Source organism: Vanacampus margaritifer, chromosome 16, assembly GCF_051991255.1.
Source record: "Vanacampus margaritifer isolate UIUO_Vmar chromosome 16, RoL_Vmar_1.0, whole genome shotgun sequence".
NCBI classification, from domain to species: Eukaryota; Metazoa; Chordata; class Actinopteri; order Syngnathiformes; family Syngnathidae; genus Vanacampus; species Vanacampus margaritifer.
The window spans coordinates 3,782,685-3,800,583 of NC_135447.1; the positions used below are offsets into that span (position 1 = coordinate 3,782,685).

The 17,899-nt window shown below is 40.4% G+C and overlaps 4 protein-coding genes and 1 long non-coding RNA gene across 5 annotated transcripts in view; 2 read left to right on the forward strand and 3 right to left on the reverse strand.

Moving 5' to 3' along the window:
• The window catches only part of fstl4 (follistatin-like 4), a 120,618-nt gene extending 115,452 nt beyond the window's left edge, over window positions 1-5,166 (reverse strand). The window contains exon 1 of the mRNA XM_077547344.1: window positions 4,979-5,166. The gene's annotated coding sequence lies outside the window, so the exon portion shown is untranslated. The remainder of the gene's footprint in view (window positions 1-4,978) is intronic.
• Window positions 311-10,607, forward strand: LOC144036600 (uncharacterized). Its single transcript, XR_013288684.1, has 4 exons — window positions 311-532; window positions 2,812-2,918; window positions 9,588-9,662; window positions 9,729-10,607. It is a non-coding gene; the product is annotated as an uncharacterized LOC144036600 (long non-coding RNA).
• Window positions 5,520-10,769, reverse strand: c16h5orf15 (chromosome 16 C5orf15 homolog). The gene is made up of 3 exons (XM_077547358.1): window positions 10,601-10,769; window positions 7,296-8,254; window positions 5,520-6,931 (listed from the first exon to the last, which is right to left on the reverse strand). Exons 1-3 carry the CDS (start codon window positions 10,707-10,709, stop codon window positions 6,797-6,799), a joined length of 1,203 nt encoding a protein of 400 aa, XP_077403484.1. The 5' UTR covers window positions 10,710-10,769; the 3' UTR covers window positions 5,520-6,796.
• A 234-nt stretch (window positions 10,770-11,003) lies between these two features.
• On the reverse strand, window positions 11,004-16,486 carry vdac1 (voltage-dependent anion channel 1). Its single transcript, XM_077547359.1, has 9 exons — window positions 16,322-16,486; window positions 14,551-14,620; window positions 14,424-14,473; window positions 14,205-14,357; window positions 14,039-14,091; window positions 13,157-13,384; window positions 12,537-12,687; window positions 12,045-12,102; window positions 11,004-11,757 (listed from the first exon to the last, which is right to left on the reverse strand). The coding sequence occupies exons 2-9, from the start codon at window positions 14,615-14,617 to the stop codon at window positions 11,666-11,668; spliced, it is 852 nt and encodes a 283-aa protein (XP_077403485.1). The 5' UTR covers window positions 14,618-14,620; window positions 16,322-16,486; the 3' UTR covers window positions 11,004-11,665.
• tcf7 (transcription factor 7) overlaps window positions 14,355-17,899 on the forward strand; it is a 47,628-nt gene continuing 44,083 nt past the window's right edge. The window contains exons 1-2 of the mRNA XM_077547349.1: window positions 14,355-16,503; window positions 17,085-17,188. Coding sequence (XP_077403475.1) covers window positions 17,186-17,188 — 3 coding nt within the window. The 5' untranslated portion in view covers window positions 14,355-16,503; window positions 17,085-17,185. The remainder of the gene's footprint in view (window positions 16,504-17,084; window positions 17,189-17,899) is intronic.

Consider the following 17,899-nt stretch of genomic DNA (forward strand, 5'->3'; position numbering starts at 1 on the left):
GTGTCCGAAGATAATGTGAGGGATATCTGCCCCAAAATAATGCAAAGGAGCGAGACGACTTCAGCTAGCGTCCTCGTTTTAAATCCCGTTTCGCACATTTGTCATATTCATAACCTTTGTGGTCAACTACCTGCTTAGTATTGTCATGTCTGGGAAGATCTGGCTTTTGGTTGAGGGCCCTGAGTGGGTTCCCGCCCTTCCGCGGGTTGACCAATCCGGGCCCTCAACCACTTGTGCCTGGCCCCAGGTGTGGCTAGTTGCCCAATTAGTGTGGGTGTATTTCATTCCCGGGTGGTGATCAGTCGTGTGGGATCATTGCCGTTTGTCACGGTCAACCCCGGAGTCTTGGCTGTCACTTTGATTTGGTATCTTTTCAGTTCCTTGTTTATTTAGCATTAACCAGTACCCTGGTTAGTGTTTTGTTGTAAAATAAAGCACGCCAGTCTCGCCTGCACTCCTGCTGTGGTTCTCCTGCCTCCCTGCATTTTGGGTCCTCCACCTCACACGCCGCTCCGTGACCGCACCGTGACAAGTATGTTTTTATTTTGATCTTTAATATTTTCCAACTCTAGTTTGATCTTTTGTTTTGGCATTTAGTTTGTTCTTCAGTTTCATTTTCTTTTTACTGTGTGTATATAGATCTTTATTTGTTCCAATTTTTGAGTTTTTGTTTGTCATTATTCAGCTGTTAATTAATTCAATGGTTATTTTGTTTGATATTTTGTGGTCATTGTTATTAGTGTAGTTATTTGGTCATATTCCTTTTTTCATTTGTTAGATCATGAGTTTGATATTTTGAGAGTTTGTTCATTTGATCTTTCGTTTGTTTGAATTTGTAGCTAGCTAGTTACATTTTTTTGTTTGCTCCGTTTGTAGTTTGCTTTTTAAATCTTCCACTTATTGGCTAGTTTGATATTTCAGTCGTTCTTTCAGTTTTTTAAGTTTGTCCGTCGCACATTTTTCCATTCTTTTCATTTGCCAGTGTGATCTTTGGTTCATTTGAACTTGAAGTTAGCTCATTTAATCTTTTACCTGTTTGTTACATTCTAGATGTGTTAACTCAATCTTTGGATTGTACGACATTCTTCTCATTTATTAGCTTGATCTTTCATTAGACTGTTAGCTACTTTTTTTTTTTATAGTTCGTTTGTCGCTTTGTTTTAGTGTATAAAAAAACGGTATACAGTTTCTCGGGTTGGAATGTAAAGTTTAATTGGCGCAATCAATCAAAACGAGTGTTTCTTGTTCTGGTTAGTTGACAGGCAGCATCATACTGGGAGCTCTTTTGAATATTTTGGCCCTTTTGTTTAACTAAACAAGGTCACCAAGTTGGGAGACGTGCTTGGCCTTGTCCAGTTATGAACGATTGCCTCTCACCCGTGGACACACTCAAGAAACAGATGAAAACGCGTCTCCCTCACGTCCTTCCCACCTGTGATTCCTGCTCGCCTTTTAGCCGACCGCAGGACGTCAAGCGGCGGCCATTCATCACAACAAACAGTTATCGAGGTGCTCGTAAATCTACCGGTCGCAGAGGGGGCGACGTATGCTTTTCTGGAAACATTTCCCAAATTACTGACATGAGATTTCATTGCCAACCAGTTCAGGGTGTAACCCGCCAGCTGGGATAGGCTCCAGCACCCCCCGCGACCCTTGTGAGGACAAGCGGTTAAGAAAATGGATGGATGGAGATTTCTATACATTGCTTCTTTTACTTCCAAAAAAGCATTAAGACAATCAATTATTCTACAGTTGTGAGGTTTCTGCCAAGCATGTCCGTGGGACAGGTCGAACAAAAACCAGCAAAGTAACTGTACGCTGTAAAAAAGTAGTCGGCCATGTTGGCTTGACGCTTCTACGTTTCACAGAATCCAGCACGTATTCAAACCCATCCGTTACTTTAATTTGTCCTTCACTGTGTAGCACGTATCTGGCTCTAACAGCGTTAGCGCACAGCTGTTAGCGCCCTCCCTTCCATCCGCTGTTCACTCTTATTAGCATCAGTCCGTTTGAGGGGCCAGAGATGGGGTGGTCCACAAGCAACAGCTGTGGCGTCAACATGGAGGACCACAAGGACCTTCTCAAGCTCCCCAAGGCCTTAAATTCAAAGACAAATTTGCCAGTTTTTGATGAAACTGGAATAAATGTTTAAATCCTCTATAAAGACTTCATTTAAAAGAATAGTTTTTTTTTGTTTGATCCAGAACCAGGTCAATATTGTCACCAAAGCTTTGACTTCTAAGAAATATTTAGTAATATTTAATAAAAACCCACCAAAGAGATACTAAAGTATCAATCGATATCATTATCATGGCCAGTATCGATCAAACACCAAATAACTAAGCAATGATTGACTTGTAAGAATACAGCAAATAACTACAATTATATCCCTCTAAAGTTGATAAAACCAGAGGACAAAAGTATCAATACCATTTCACTGGTATCAATCAATATCAATACCAGTGTGAGGATTGATCAATTTCAAATTCACTGTTGGCATGAATGCAATGCAGGTCAATATAGTAAATTACTAAACCTTCGACTTGAGAAATATTAGCTATTTTTTGATTTCTAGTATCATTGGTATCAATATTTTGATCAATCTGTCCACCACAATCGTAGAGAGGCAGCACACAAAAGCGACTTGAGACATTTATTTGCCCGCTAAACAAGTGAGCAACAACTTGTGCGTCTGTAAAGCCGCTTGTTTGTTTCCAATTTCACGGCTCAAAATGGTGTTGTGCATCAATAACTCGCTTTCAGCTTTTCCTTTTCTTTTCTTTCTTCCCTGTGATTCTTTTCAACGGCGAGCTTTATCCACTGCGCCTTCTGCTCCATTGTGTCGGCGGCGGCGGCGGCCTCATCAAAGCAAGACTAAAAGGGCGACGGGAAGAGTTCAGCACCGAGTACAAAAAAAGGTGACTGCATGCCTGCCTGACACCCACAACTTGTCTCGCTTTTTTAATTCAGTAAAAACATCATCATGAGCTACCTTTAAGAGACGTATGAACATGTTTTCAAAATTTTTGAAGTTTCCAAGTGTGTTGTTAATACACCACAGTAAGCTTAGGTGATATGGCCTTGAAATTAAATGTCGTTTTTTTTTTTTTTTTTTTACAAAAAAAAACGTTGCAATGTAATTTAATAGGCAAGTGAAGTTCACGGACATACAAGCCAAACATTTTTTTTTTTATGATTTTTTTTTTTGCATTTTTGCGTCGCTTATTTGGTCCTTCCACATAGTTTCATTTATTTTGGCTTGTTTTTGTTGTTGTTTTTTTGTCATTCTGGCAACAAAAACATAAACATACAGTATGAAAGCAGCTTCAGCATTATTGAAGCATTTCAAATCAGCCCCCTAAAAATATATGTGAATATATTTAAGAAAGACATCACTGTCTTGCCGCCTAAGAACCCTTTCTACAAAAGCTCCCCTGTGGCAGGAAACAAGATAAAAACAGTTCCCGCCGAATGACGACGGGACGCAGACTGGTGACGATGAAATGCAAAAGGTAGCTAAAAATAAAAACAGCCGCATACGTTCAGGTAATCAAAGGCAGCAATTGACAGATGCGGACAGGCATACCAAGACGCTTGATGATGATGATGTGACGGCGAGACAGGGGAAGGCCATCAAGGAGGCCAAACTATAGAAGGGAGAGAGAGAGAGAAACGACACAAAACGGCAGAGAGCTCATCCAAAACGTCGGCAAAGGAAGGAAGATTGTATAAGGATAAAGATGGATTTTCAAGAAGTCCTACAAAATATCACTCAACTACAAAAGTCTTGGGACGTATCAGAACTAGAGCAGATCAACGGAAATTGAACACAACCCAATTCCAGGAAGGAGGCAACGCCACTGATGTTCTACACTTCCAAAAAAAAACATCAACAAAACGTGTTGTGATGTGCTTTTAGATAACAAAAATAACACTGTGTAGTAATGCACTTCATAACAATAACTAGAGCCCGACCGATATGGATTTTTTTTCCGGGGGGCTAAAGCCGATTCCGATATTTGGCAGAATAAAATTATGATAACTGATTAATTAGCCCATTAATTTAAAAAAAATGCATATAAATAAAATAACTTATTTTTTTAGCCCCTTAATGTTATTAACAATAAAAGTATGAACGGGCAGAACATGCACTGTTTTACAATACTCCGCCCTATAGTATTATTGAAACAGAAAAACTGTCCCAAAAAAATCGGTAATCTGGAGGGCAATGTCTTAAATAGAATGTAAATTATATTATGTAACAATATCAACCAAGCCTTGGCGTGAATATTGAAAATCCTAAAGTAATTGATGCCAAGCCTTAAAAAAGGATTATAGTTTTCTTTAGATACCACAAGATGGCAGCAAAGCACTATTTTTGTCTAAATCGGGGTTCCTCAGTCCTGGTGGTCCTCGAGGGGCGGAGTCCTGCAAGTTTTTAGATTTTTCTGTCCTCCAACACACCTGATCATCAGCAAGCTCTGCAGAAGCCTAACGATCCTCATCTTTACAATCAGGTGTGTTGAAAGACGGTAAAATCATAACCCGCAGGACTCCAAAACCTTGAGAACCAGGATTGGAGAAGTCTGGTCTAAATGAAACACCTCAACTCACTGAAACATGTTTACGTGGCACAAAGATACTGGCAAAATGTCATTATTGTCTAAATCATATAGGTCTCAAATTCCGGTCCTCAAAAAACAGAACACACATTCACTCACTTCAAAATAGTTATTTGACAGCTGACACAAAGATGCTACAAGATGCCCACAGAGCATTATTTAGAAAGAAATTTAACTCTACTCCCTTCAACGTAGTAGTTGCTAAGGAAGCAGAATTCAACGTAAGGGTTCACACTTCCCATTTTGGCTAACCATAACCTTTTATTTTTTCTGTCCATAAGACGTCATGGAAATGTAATTAGTCAATTCCTACACCTAATTTAACTGCAGTGTACAATGTATATAGCTTAGCTTACCTTGGTTCAGTCCCGCTTTCGACCATATGTTCCTCTCGTTACGTCTCTCGTTGTCACAAGGTTTCTTCTTTGGCCTATCGTTCATATCGTGCGGAAAAAAACGCATATAAAGACGACATAAATGGATGCTATGGGGTTAAGAAAAGTCGCCATCGTTGACTACCTAGAGACAAGTCTAATTTTCATTTCAACCAAAGGAATAAAGCGTGTTTTAGTGTAATTTTCAAGAAAATTATCCAGTCTGTGTTTAATTACAAATGTTTGTTTTGTCGAATAAAACTTCCCTGTCGAGAAGTCAGCCAACCACCTGCACTCGCCTGTCCATTTATGGAGGAACACTTCCCCCATGTGGCGAAAACCAAGATGGCCTCCACCTGACGTCAGCCTAAATTGTCCTTTATTTACAAACACCGGCGCACAATGGTTACTGTATTAGCATAATCGTATATTATATAGTTAGTATAAATAGTCGAGTTAAAAGGTACTACTTATAAAAATTAAAAATAAAGGAAAAAATAAATGTCACATTACCAACAGGATCTGAAATTATTGACGTCATTTGTGCTTTATTGACAAAAACAAAAGTGATTCTACAGTTGATTGCGATGGCAGTTTCTCTTCCAGTGCAAAAAGGAACTATCCGCTTATTTGTTCAACTCAAGAGTGTCTTCTTCATATTGTATACAATATTTATAGAGAAAAATAGAGCGAAAAAGGCCATAAAAGGGTGATTTACAAAAACAATTGTGGCAAAAAGGCAAAAATAAATTTGTAGTAGCCACACCAACATGCCCAAAAAAAAGCATACATACGATTCCATTTTTAAAATAAATTTTTAAAATTGAATGAAAAGTGGAGCTACATGCTTTAGTTGGACAATGTAATTATGCCAAAAATCATACAGAAGTAGCTCCGCCAACAAGCCATACTGCGCATGTTAGAAAGGCGGCCATTTTAGAAGTCTCTTTGCCCACCTTTTTGGCTAAAACAAAGTGTCGGTCATTTGTCAATTTTAAACGAAGAAGTTGTGGACTTTAATCATTTTTACTATAAATTATCTATTTTCTTAATAGCTTAGCGTTTTAATATATACCAGTAGTTACTGCATTTTATTTTAATGTTACCTGGCTCCGTACTATCTACTTTAAATTACAGCTGTATTTTTATTCAGTCTAGTTCTTTTACACTGATATTGCATTTTTAACTCAAATTTCCTGTTTGATTCTACAGTGTCCTTGTGTGGTGTAAAAGGCATTTTAAAATTTAAAAAGCATTATTATTTAAGTATTTCAACATTGAGGAAAATGTTGAAAAAAAAATAACGCAAACTATTCTACTTGCACTGTGAATTTTCCTTATCCATATTTTCATCTTTGTGCCCGAAGTTTGTGGAGTTGCGAGTGGAGTATGACTTTTGCTAAAAATCCATTTCTGGGTGCATTTTGGGTAGCCGCAACAGTGCATTTAGCGAGCGTGGGTGATCGACAGAACTTCACCGAAGTCATAAAACAAAGAGGCCAACCAGGAGTCCTGCACGGCAGCATCTGGCCAGTAGGGGGCAGAGACGTAGCAAAATAATGATTGCGTAAAAGTAATTAGTGTCTTTTCATTTGTTGGAATGTTGCACTCCAATGGAACAAACCCTGACTGAAAGCGGATAAGGCAGAAACTCACCCAAAACATATTCAAATAAACCCCGTAAATATTTACTTAGCGAAAAAAAGAAAACATGGAAGAAAGATAATTACAAAATTTCTCTATGCAGGCAGAAGACGGGGCCAAACAAGGCGACCCAACAAGAGTTCCGAATGCGATGGCTCAAAAGATGTAGTCGCGCGTCATCTTGAGGGACGGCATGGCCTCGTTGACGTTCTGGTCCAGCCGGTGGTACTCTACCGTGTTACGAGAGCACAGGCTCTCCTTCCAGCGACGGCTCTGAACCAGCAGGAGGATCTGATGGGAAATGCCAAATACCATGAAATGTTTTGGTCTCAAGTAGTGCTGTCACTATCGAATATTTTTAGTATTGATTAACCTATCCCCAAAAAAGTTTGCAATTCTTAAGTCCGTCTTCTTTCATGAAGGACTACAGAAATCAGTGAAGAATTATTGTTGATATGCTGAAATCAGAGGCATTGGACAATTTTAAATTAAAAATGTCTCAGAACGGATACTCGTTTAATAAAATAGTTGATTAATTTGATCATCGATTACTTGTCGATTAATCTTAACAGCTCTAGTCTCAAGTGAATTGTAATCTTAAAACCTATTTCGATTAATGCCAATTACGCGCTACAAGAGGGAAGACGTCACTGACCTTCCTCTTGTTGTGGTAGGTGATGTAGATAATGGCCACCAGGAAAGCCAGGATGACCAGGTGGAAGAAAAAGTGCGAGTCCTCGTCGTCCGTGTTGTAGACGCCGGGCATCTTGTAGTTCACGTCTTCCTTGACGTCGGGCGTCTTCAGCCGAATCACCGTCTGGTCCCGGTCGTTACCCTCGTCCTCCAGGTGATACAAGCTGTTGGCGTACGTGTCCTGATCGTCATCTTCGCCGCCATCGTAGTCATCGTCCGGGTCCGGGCGAGCTGTCGATTCTTTCCCGGCGGGCTGCAGCTGGTCCGACTCAAATTCCTGCAGGGGGTTTGCCGTCTGCGCCTCGGAGGGTTTTACGTCAAAGACGGTGGTCTCCTCCACGGTGGCTTTGGTGGGTTCCGCGATTTTGTGGGCGTTAGCGGCGGCTCCTGGAGTTTGAGACGAGACCGGTGGCTCTGTGGTGTTCGTCGCCTGGGGTGGGATAGCTTTTGGCTCGTCGGGTACTGACTTGCCATCAGTGTCCGAGGAGCCGATGACCACCGCAGATTTGCTGTCATCTTGCGTGGTCTTCATGACCGCCGCAGATTTGCTGTCATCTTGCATGTTCTTCATGACCGCCGCAGATTTGCTGTCATCTTGCGTGTTCTTCATGACCGCCGTAGATTTGCGGTCATCTTGCGTGGTCTTAATGACCGCCGTAGATTTGCTGTCATCTTGCGTCATCTCTTTCGGCTCGTTGACTTCGGGGACGTCGGGTTGGACGGGGTTGTTCTGGGGGGCCTCGGTTTGGGCATGGTTAATCTTGGGGGTAGGCGCGGTGCCGAGAATCTTGAGAGGGGTCGACGGCACGGCTTTGTCTTGCGTCGTCAATACTTTTGTGTCTTTCTGAGTAGCGCTTTTGCTAACTGTGGTCTGAGGAGGACTTTGTGGCAAGTTTTTCTTGACTTCCTCGGTGGGCGCATCTACAAACAGAAAGATGAAATGAGTCAATTGTTCACATTTGGGCCGCAGCACACCAAGCGAGGTGGTTGTTTTGTTTTTCACGTTTCAGAGCCCCAACGACTGTCACGTCGTTAAGACTAGAAACCTCCGTTCAGACACTTTGTGACTGCTAAATACATTTTTTTTACCTTGTAAATGAATATCAGTTCATGTAGAGGCGTTGCCCGGTAGGTAAGAGCTCACAGGGGATTTGAAGCAAAAAGGATCTATTCAGAGTGAACAGGAGGGCTTTGTAGCATGATGAACCCTCATGACTACATGTATTCACAAGCTAAACCTTCATGCATACTGCAATGACACACTGTTAGTAATCAGGCTACAGCAGGAATGCATTTTCTTTCCTTGAAGGCACAATCAGCACAGCTGCTCCAAAATGAATTCTGTTCAAACCTTTCAACCAGCCTAATTAAAATTACAAGAACATATTTGTGTAGTCTCATTACAACAGCTATAGATTACACTAAATGTTTTGATTATGGAAAATAACTAACCAACTAATTGTCTTAAAAGTATCACTAAGGAACTTTTCAACCTTAATAAAATATTTTCATAACTCTTCTGATGAAACATCGACTTAAAACTAGTTGAATGGTACCTTTGCCATGGCCTGAGGGGGTCTGTATCATTTTTACTGGCTTTGAGGAGGAACACCGTCACACACAAAACTACAAATGTGCTGACTGCTTTATGACATACGTCACTTCCCCCTTTACCAAATTCATTGCAAAGACTGAAGTCAATTTGAATGTTGTGAGCTCAAAAATGACGCAATGAGCTTGTCCTCATGAGAAACGCGGTCTTCCTTCAGGCATAACGTTACCGACTTATATGGCGGCGCCATAATCAACGTAAACTGAAAGTTCCTTAGTGTTGCTTTAAGTTCTATCTATATATATATATATAATTTCTACTTATCAGATTTTATGTTACAACACATACATTTTAACTTAACTTTAAGGTTTATTATATGTTTAGCCTAGTATATTTTCTGTAAGTTTTAATTTATTTTCTTAACTGATACATTTTACGTTACAAGTTGCAACTTAAAACATTAATTTTGTAGCGAATATATTTTATTGAATCCTTTTTTTTACATAACTTTTAATCAACTGCCTTTGCACGCCATTTTGCCTCAAAGATATTATTGTTCAAAATGGCCATATTATAGTGTCACATGTCTTCATTTATGTTTTTTTTGTAGGTTTGTCTCTCAGGCAGGCACCAAATTGGCACACGAAATGACATTTAAAACAAAATAAATCTCGTTGACTTAAGTCCATTCCTTCCCCACAGAGGCCACTGAAGCAATGACAGACATTTTACATCTGGCTCCCTTTTCCCATTGGTGAAACAAAATGGTTTATAAATGTAATTATCCAAGTTTCATATAATCAGCAAGATCAGCAGAAGCCTGATAATGATGTTGATCTTTAGAATCAGGTGTGATGGACGACGGAAACATCTCAAATCTGCAGGACTCCGGCCCACAAGGATTCGGACTGGGGAAGCCTGATATACGGTATTGTTTCCACACAGTTGAGCAACAGGCGCGCGCACACACACACACACACACACACGCAAACAAAAACAGCAGAATCTACCTGCTGAAAACACAACAGACTAGATCTGCAGCTATGAAATGTTTTTAAGAATCAATCTATCACCAGATCAGTTAAGCTTAAATAAATATCCCAGCTACTTCCTGCAGTGCAAAAAAAAAAAGAAAGGTACTGGATGAGGAGACACTGTACTGGAGAGTTGTTGTATTCATGAAATTGGCACAAAGTTGGACAACATAAAATAAGGCAACAAATCAATAACATTTGCTAATCTATGCTGTTGAGTAAATAAAAAAAAAAACATAGCAGCTCTGCTGCGTTTAGTGAAAATTTGAGAGAAAAAAAACAAATAAAACAACAAACGCATATTATTCGGTGCACTTCCTCATTGATTCGATTGTTAAACAAAACGACTACGTACTTGTGGTTAGCAGCTATAATAAATTACCCCAGAAACACGAACGCTGCAAATTAAATTTTGCATAAATCACATCGAGATAAGATCTCGCGACAGTTGACACGTCCAAACACGACACGGTCGAGCTCGCCCTACGATGTCATACAATTACAAAAATAAGTAATATTTACTCAAAATACAATAAAATCGCGCAATTGTGAGCTGTCAATCACCCCATCAAACTAGCGTGATGTGCTAGCCCCGCTCAGCTAGCAACCTAGCACGATGAGACGCACAAAAAAACACACACAAAAAAAAACCGCAGTCGTGTGACAAGAATTTGACTTTACCATCCAATAACAAATTCGTCGGAGCTGACAAAACGCCGCCAAGTAGCAGAAGCTGGAGGTAGACAAAGTAGAGAGAGAAACTCTTCCTCCTTCTTCCCATCGTCGCCATGTTGGTTGTGCTGCTGACTGCTGAGACGAGGAAGAGGCGTGGCTTAAACGGTGGCGTCGCAAGACACGCATGACGTCCGTGTCAGATGTCATCATTGCGTTTTAAAACAAACTATTCACACAAATGTTGGTTGAATCGTGTAAAAATAGGGGTGATTGGCGCATTGTTGAAAATACTGTACATAAACGTTACTCAGAATTAAGTCATAAAATAACATTTGGGAAACTTCCAAGGCAGTGTTGCCAGGCAATGCTACTTGTTTGCATGTTTAAAAACAGCCAAACACACACTTGCTGGTTTGAGATGTTTTTTTTTTTATTCATTCAGGAACTGACAAGATAGTCAGTAACACTATTAAGCATCCACGAAGACTGCAACTTCCTGTTTAGATCCAGTAACTCTCATCCTTAAGTGTCCATTTAGATCGAGCGGGTTTTATTAAGACTTCACAGGTAGATTACGCTACACTGGTCTGGTCATAAAATAATATTTGTTACTATGCTATATGTAACAAGACAAGACAAAAAAATGTACACATTGGGGTGTGGTGTGTATGGGTGCGTGTCCATCTTGATCTCATGAGCGAGGAATGCGTATTGTGTCGTTATCTTAATTCTTTCCGCACAGCTACACAATAGACACACACACGCACGACGGAAAATTTTAGATGTGCTCAAGGCTACGTGTTCCTTTGCGATCTACACTCTTCAAATTTCCCGCTTTTGTTCTCTTCATTTCAAAATATTAAATATTCCCTTAAACGTGGTCCTTTAAATGTCGAAAGCGCTCGCCTCTCAGGGTGGTGAGGGCGCCACCGCCTTGCCACCAGCTGTGGCACATCTAGAGGTAGAGGAATTGGGAAGGGGCGTGAGGGCCAAATAATTTTTCATTTAAATTGGGAAATGCTGGGAGTGGAGTGGAGTGGAGGGGGCGTCGGTGAGGGGTGCGCGCCCGTCCTACGCCTGGAACTCCAGGCCGAGACCCAGCTTGTGACCGCCGGCGTTGATGTTCTTGCCGTCGAGGAGGGCGGACAGCGTCAGCTTGATGCCTGAGCCAGAGCACATAAATTTATAGTAATGACAAAATCTTTACTATAAGTCTACAACATTCATTATTTTGATGTTTGTGCTGATTATTTAGAATTATTTCCAGATACTCGTGACATTTCTGGAACTTTCTATAATTTGCAGATTTCTGGATCATATCCTGTAATTTTCTGCAAACCTCACCCATTAGTCGTTTTTATGCACCCACGTATTTCGTTATGTAGAATTTAATTTCCGCAAATGGCTTTGCCAGTTTCATTATATTACATATAAAAATGAGTGTTCTCACCTGGCTTAAGAGTCTGCGTGTATCCCAGGCCTATGAGGCTGGAGTTGTTCACCTTGGCCTGTGAGAGATGACAGAAGAATTCTGAGGAGAGGTTTGTTGCAACTTGATATTTCTGCCAGTAGGGGGCACCTGAAGCAGACTTATTACTTTCCTGTTTTACGGCAAGCCATCAAAATTTGCTACCGTGTCCGGCAACACGCAATGACGAAATTGACAATCATTCACTATTTGGCGTTGTCCATCTATCTTGTATAAAAGGATCAAATTTAGTTGCCAACATAAAAAAATCTGTAGGACAATTAGGACCCATGGAAAAGGCCAAAATGACCACAAAACAGCTTCTTTGAACCAAAATGGCAGACTTCCTGTGTGGATTCTGTCATAGCTTCTTAACTGCTAATAATGGTCATGCCTATCAAATATCTTTCTTAATTAAACCGTCTTCAAAGTTGAATTACTCCTAACCCAAACAAAGTGTCCGACGTCACTTACGGAGAAGGACGCGTCGGGATCAATCTGATACTTGGCGGCGATGCCAAAGCGGGTGTTGCTGTTGCCGGCGGTCCAGGCCAAATTGACGGCCGTCTCCAGCTGCTTATTCACCTTCTGGTAGATGGAGCCTCCAAACTCTGTGCCGTCATTTCTGCCGGGAGCAGAAATATAAAACAGAATTTGCAGTAAAAGTCTTAGTGTAAAACTGTTCCGCGCCAGGTGGTTGTACAAACTGGATACGCTTCATTTGACCTCATCAAGACACAAAGCTTAGCTGTGAGCTCAGCAGGGGGTGTGTGGGGGGGGGGGGTCCCTTGCCTACTTAGCCATAACCTTTGCATTAACTGTCTCGCCCTTCCAATCAAGGGGCTTTTGCTTCTTTTCATGGGGCAACTAGTTTGGTCTCATCTGCAGCGTGTTAAATCCCATCGTCCATGTAAAAATAACTACAAGGCACCCAGAAGTAACTCAATATATCTCCCATGCATGATTGAATTAAATGCCGCTAGATGGTAGAAACCCGCCACTGAAGCACGAGCAAGTCAAAAGCCAAATGCTAAGCAGAGCCACAGTGCTGTCGGACACACAGATTAGCTAATATATATGAACTTCAACCTTACACGTTGGTATGCAGCTGGAACTCGTCCGTCTTGTAGCCGACGGCGAAGTTGCTCTGGGTGATCCGGTTACGGCCGGCCTCGAATGTCACCTGGTAGCCAGCTAGCCAGCCCTCGAAGCCCGCCACGCCGGCACCGTGCACGGCCGTGCCGTTGATGTCGTAGTTGATGTCACAGCCCAGGTTGATGTGGTCACACTTGTAGCCAGTCTTGAGCTTTCCGCCCTTTTTGCTAGAAGGAGCCCAGAGTTGGAAAAATGACACTTCTGAGCAACGTGTAAATAAGATACAAAATGTCAAATACGTTTGAATGAATTGATTTGATTTTGACTAGGTCAGAACAATACATCTCATTTACCCAACGAGCGCAAATGCATTTATAACAACAAAAAAAGATCATGGCAAAAAAAAAAAGACATCGTCATGTGCACCAGCAGTAACAAAACAAGCTGCACACGTTGCTCAAAAATTTCTGAATTAAAACAGAATGTATGCGTTTGCATGTATTTTAAAATGTTTGAAATGAATGTAAAAAATAAAAAAATAAACTATAAATGAAAGACAAAATTGAAATGACATTTTTAAAATAAAAATTCACAATTTGGAATACAAAATAAAAGTATTTAAAAAAAATAATAATAATAAATAAAGGTAATTTTTAAAAAGATGTACAAATACATCTAAAAATAAATATTTCCTAGTAAAATACCCCCAAAAAATAACACAAAATAAAAACAGGTTCATCAAATAAGAAACATTTAATTGGATAAATAAAAATAGAAATCCATTATAATAAAATGAATAATGCTAAAAATAGAGAATTAATTTAGCTAAAATAATGAATCAAACTAAACACAATCTTAATTTCTTGCTAAACTAAGTTTACCCGGTGTTTGGTGAGAAGGAGGAGTCAAACGTCAGCTTCAGACCCTTGGCCAACTGCAGAGAACGAGCACAAGAATTTTTTTTTTAAAGAACATAAGCTCACCTGGAAACAGCAGCAAATATCAATCTAAAGTCAATGCCGCATCTCTCATCTCCTGTGCACCCACCTGATCCTCGATGGTGATTTCAGTGCCCAGCGTGTTGTCGGTGTTCCACTTCTCCGTGAAGGTCAGCCCGTGCTCGGCCCACTTGTACTTGGTCTCCAGGGAGCCGGCCACCTTGCTGGTCTCGGTGTTGGCCGAGCCCGTACTGGTGAATTCCTGTGCATTAGGATACCTTTTATAATGTGAACGTGGCTACAATGCTAATTAATGCAACTGGCTTACCAGTCCATTCTCAGACTTTGTTTTTAAGTCAAGCTTGATGAGCCCAAAGCCTGAGGAGAAAACAATGAATAAAAATCCACCACTCAAACTCAAGAGCGTCATTTTGCACCAGGCCCTTACTGCTTACCGTATCCCTTGGTGAAAACATCCCGGGCGGACTTTCCCAGGTCGGCGTAGGTTGGAGGTACGGCCATGATCTGCAACGAAGGGATGGGATGATTTGTTAGGCAGAAACACAAAAGGACAGAATACAATGATTTTGTAGCAACCATTTCAATAAGGTTTTGCTACGTAGTCACTACAAGAAGCTGAGGATTCCGTTCATTCAAGCCCAACCAGTTTGTTGCTTTAATAGGCTTCAGGACTGTGAAGTAGGGCTGCAGCTCTCAATTTTAGAATCACATTTTCTACCAATCATCCCATTAATTAATTGGATCAAAAATGATTTTGCATTTATTAAATACAACAACATCCATGTAATGTGCAGCTAATTTAGTGCGCTAGGAGTCGCCATCCTCAAGTTCTACCATGTAGTATGAGTGACTTGAAATATGTCACCTTAAAAAACGGGGCCTGGTCTGGTGAGTGCCGTGGGTGTCAGCAAAAGAGCGTGTAAAGTTGGCTGGTTGTTAAAAGTCTGCTTGTTTAGTGACTCGGCTGCTCGTGTAAGAATGTGCCTTTTACGTTTTCAACTATTTATACAATAAACAAAGGAAAGTGCATCGACTGTTGTAGTTGCAGCTCTACTGTATAAACTCGTAAAACAAGCTGATGGAACGTGAATGACTGTCAAAGGTTGTCAAAAACTTTAGCTCTTTTAATGGACACCCCTACATTATATTTGATTGTAAATGGGTTTAGTTCTGAACCATATAACCTTTCCATACAGTCAAATTAAGTAACCATGGGAAAAGCTGTCCCTCTTCAGAATTCTGCACCGTGTGACTCTTGAGCAAGCTCTTTCACCTTTAAATGTAAGGAGTTACAACAGAACTGCAGATTCCACGCTTCAACAGTCACGCAGTAGATGTGATAACATTAGGGTGCATTATGAAAGTGGGCATGCGGACAATGTGGAGTGTTCCTTCAGGTAAATAGTTGCTCCATGGTTATCGCCACAGGAGAAGGAAGAGATCTTGCCGTGTTAGAAAATCAATTTCAGCCAACAACTGTAGCCTTTTCCTCCTGTTTTCTTGGGCAAAATCCAACTTTGACTTCCTCATGCAATAATTCATTTGATCTTCCGCCTGTTTTGTCACACTACATTCCAGGTGTGTCAAAATTCCTTGAGGGCCAATAAGAAGCTTGAAAGATCCTTGACTGTCTGTAATAAAATAAAATAAAATCTCAAGGGCTTCAGTGAATGTAAATGGAGAATTCCTGCTGGTGCAATGGATACAGATTACCCGCCAGCACCTAAAATTTTGTTTGCCCTCTTTTACTATTACTACTAACAAAACATTAATTTGGTATTAAAAGTGCTGCTGATTTTTGTATGATAAGTCAAACGACTCAAACTAAGATATTGGTGATGAGCCGTTCACTCCAATGAGCATTAGCTACTAGCCTCCAAGGTGGACAGCGGGCAAACGCCGACCTTTATCTTCACTGTAGTAGACAATTACTAAATGTTAAGTTGTGAACAACGCGAAGGGTAGTTTCCCCGAAAAAGTAAGCTTGGTCGTTTCTACCTATGATTCGTTCGTCCTGAAAAAGACAAAACGACCGCATCGTAAGTCATTAGCCGTCAAGCTAACACCGGGCCTAGCCTCGTAGCCCCATTCACCTCTACAGCTTTAAATGCTAAAGCTACGAGCAAACACGTATGACACACATCGGTACGTAAATGCTCCTCGACCCAAAGCAGTACCGGCGATTTGTGACTTTTAAATCCGTACCTCGGTGTGCGGTTTCCCGTCCGGGGAGCGTGGACCGTCACGGAGAGAAGAAGTGAGGCGAAAGGATGAAGCAGGAGGAGGCGGCTCCGCGCAGAGCACGTTACAAGTCACGCAACACCGACAAAGACACAACAGTGGGGCAAGATGGTTCCGCAAAAGTGACAGTTGCTTGGTCACGGCAGGTAAGTCATAGAAGTCTCTAATTTATTGAACATTTATATTCTCTTCACATTGTATGTTAATATTTAAATCATGATGGCCCTTTGTTGTTGTTTTTATTTGAATACCTCAATTTGCCAAGATTTGCATTCGTTTTTGAAAGTATTTTGTGAGCGAAATCATTAAAAGCACCGGTCCGGCGTCAACTAAGCATCACTAATGTACTAACTATGTTTATTATTGCGTTCACTAATGAGGAGACTTTTCTAATGGCCACGTAACCGATTCACACTTCAGACCACAACACACGCAGTAGGTGAAAATCCGTGACATAAAGAGTCCATGGCATTTTTAAGGACAGTTATAAAATATCTTCCATGTTTGGCCTTTTGAAGCAAAATGCACGGACTGCAGCTGCCACCACTGCACCTCAGCTCACTTCAACATAAAGTTCCTTGGCACCATGATGCCACAAGGTGGTGGCAAAGCACTACTTTTGTTGAAATGAAGCTTCTAAACTCACTTCAACATAGTGGAACCAAGATGGTGTCTCCAGTTAGGCATTAAATGCTTGATATGTATATATATTTTTTTGTCTTTGCAGAGTTTCGCAGAAACAAAAGCCAGGTTGGGGTCAAGGGAATTCGGCCAAGATCATGCGGCGGCTTCCTTTGCTGCGGGTACAGCTGGTGGCAAAGAATTCGCATGGTGAGTCACATGGCTGAACTGGTTGCTAGCCAATCGCAGGGCTTCTTTTCACCTCCAAAATTAATATAAAAAAAATATTTCTGCGCTCATTGCGAAGTTTATGATGATCAGTTTTGGAGGTACTCACTCAACAACATTTTTATTTTACAGTATATATATATATATATATATACTAAATTAAAGTATTTTTCATGTGGCCGACGAAAAGGATGCCGATTGTGAACTATGGTGTTGTGGCCACCAGATGTCAGAATTGTTGACTTAGTCACAAAGTTGTCTGTTTTTATTCTCTGCAATATTAAAATGTGATTTATATATACTATAAAATAATATATCATTATTTAAAAATATATATTTTGCACTGTTGTAGCAGCATCTATTAGATGTTAAAATAGTCAAACAAATAGAAAATAGTAAGCAAAGTATTTCTTTACATTCAATAGTAAACACGTTTTTTAACAATAGCATTTTCTCTTATTAAATATCAAATTGTTTTGTTTAAAATTTTATTGAGCTAGCATAAGCAATACACATTTGAAAAAGAAATACTATTTGTAATACTTTTTCTAGTCTCTGCCCAAAACAAATACTGTAACATAAAAATGTTTGTTGTTTTTTGTTTTAAACTTAGTCATATTTAGTAAGTTTTATTGAATGTATTTAATTGTAAAATATTTCTTCAAACGTTTTACATGCTTGTGTGTATTTTAT

Excerpts from the sequence above, each read along its gene's own strand:
- c16h5orf15 (XM_077547358.1), bottom strand. The coding sequence starts at position 10,709 with ATGGCGACGATGGGAAGAAGGAGGAAGAGTTTCTCTCTCTACTTTGTC. Across the intron at positions 8,255-10,600 it reads GACGAATTTGTTATTGGATG|ATGCGCCCACCGAGGAAGTC; the intron begins GTAAAGTCAAAT and ends TTCTGTTTGTAG. Across the intron at positions 6,932-7,295 it reads CCTACCACAACAAGAGGAAG|ATCCTCCTGCTGGTTCAGAG; the intron begins GTCAGTGACGTC and ends ATTTCCCATCAG.
- vdac1 (XM_077547359.1), bottom strand. The coding sequence starts at position 14,617 with ATGGCCGTACCTCCAACCTACGCCGACCTGGGAAAGTCCGCCCGGGAT. Across the intron at positions 12,688-13,156 it reads TTCCAGCTGCATACCAACGT|AAATGACGGCACAGAGTTTG; the intron begins GTAAGGTTGAAG and ends TGCTCCCGGCAG. Across the intron at positions 12,103-12,536 it reads ATCCCGACGCGTCCTTCTCC|GCCAAGGTGAACAACTCCAG; the intron begins GTAAGTGACGTC and ends CATCTCTCACAG.